Genomic DNA, 1,105 nt, shown 5'->3' with positions numbered 1-1,105 from the left:
GGAGAGGAGGAAGGAGGAGAGGTGATTAAGGGGAGGAGAGGAGAGGAGGAAGGAGGAGAGGTGATGAAGGGGAGGAGAGGAGAGGAGGAAGGAGGAGAGGTGATGAAGGGGAGGAGAGGAGAGGAGGAAGGAGGAGAGGTGATGAAGGGGAGGAGAGGAGAGGAGGAAGGAGGAGAGGTGATGAAGGGGAGGAGAGGAGAGGAGGAAGGAGGAGAGGTGATGAAGGGGAGGAGAGGAGAGGAGGAAAGAGGAGTGGTGATGAAGGGGAGGAGAGGAGAGGAGGAAGGAGGAGAGGTGATGAAGGGGAGGAGAGGAGAGGAGGAAAGAGGAGTGGTGATGAAGGGGAGGAGAGGAGAGGAGGAAGGAGGAGAGGTGATGAAGGGGAGGAGAGGAGAGGAGGAAGGAGGAGAGGTGATGAAGGGGAGGAGAGGAGGAAGGAGGAGAGGTGGTGAAGGGGAGGAGAGGAGAGGAGGAAGGAGGAGAGGTGATGAAGGGGAGGAGGAATGTGTTTCTACAACGTGACTCGGTTGCGCTAAAGCTGAAAGCTGGGATTTTTAGATGTGAATTCATGATGATTTGTCTCATCAGGCAGCGTCACTAACTCTCTCTGCTGACAAACACACACAGTGTTTATACAACAGCTCCGCTTAGCGGTGGACACAGTCAGAGCCACGTACACACAGCCCTCTCCTCTCGCCTGCGCGCACGCAAACACACTGTCTCTCTCTCTGTCACACACACCCACTATCCAGTCCTCATCCCTCTCCTGTATTGTCGGGCCTCAGCAGGCAGGCGGAAGTGCGGACATACCTTCAGTGTCACCATGCGGAGCTGTGGCGGTAGAGTCGGTGTGGCTGAGGTCCCTTTGGTCTCCCAGTCACCATCTTTAACGATAGATGCACGGCCCCCGCAGCCGTCCGCCCCCACGCGAAGCTCCGGTGCTCACGGCGTCAGCAAACCAACAAATAAAGTGTTCAAACTTGGTCTGCCGATAAATAAATAAAAATAACGACATTATACAGTGTCAATTACACCGTGGTGTGTTTGTATGAAATTCCGTGTTGTTGTGTTACCAAGACAGACGCAAAAAAAAATCAAGGCTACC

At 54.2% G+C, this 1,105-nt stretch overlaps 1 protein-coding gene across 1 annotated transcript in view; it reads right to left on the bottom strand.

The window, feature by feature from the left end:
* The window catches only part of LOC116373007 (glutamate receptor ionotropic, NMDA 2A-like), a gene marked incomplete at its 3' end in the record, with an annotated part of 191,890 nt that extends 190,988 nt beyond the window's left edge, over nucleotides 1-902 (bottom strand). The window contains 1 exon segment of the mRNA XM_031821629.1: nucleotides 811-902. Coding sequence (XP_031677489.1) covers nucleotides 811-825 — 15 coding nt within the window.
* Nucleotides 903-1,105: the final 203 nt, after the last annotated feature.

The sequence above is a fragment of the Oncorhynchus kisutch genome, unplaced genomic scaffold (assembly GCF_002021735.2).
Source record: "Oncorhynchus kisutch isolate 150728-3 unplaced genomic scaffold, Okis_V2 scaffold4002, whole genome shotgun sequence".
NCBI lineage: Eukaryota > Metazoa > Chordata > Actinopteri > Salmoniformes > Salmonidae > Oncorhynchus > Oncorhynchus kisutch.
This window is presented reverse-complemented; position numbering and strand designations above follow the sequence as displayed.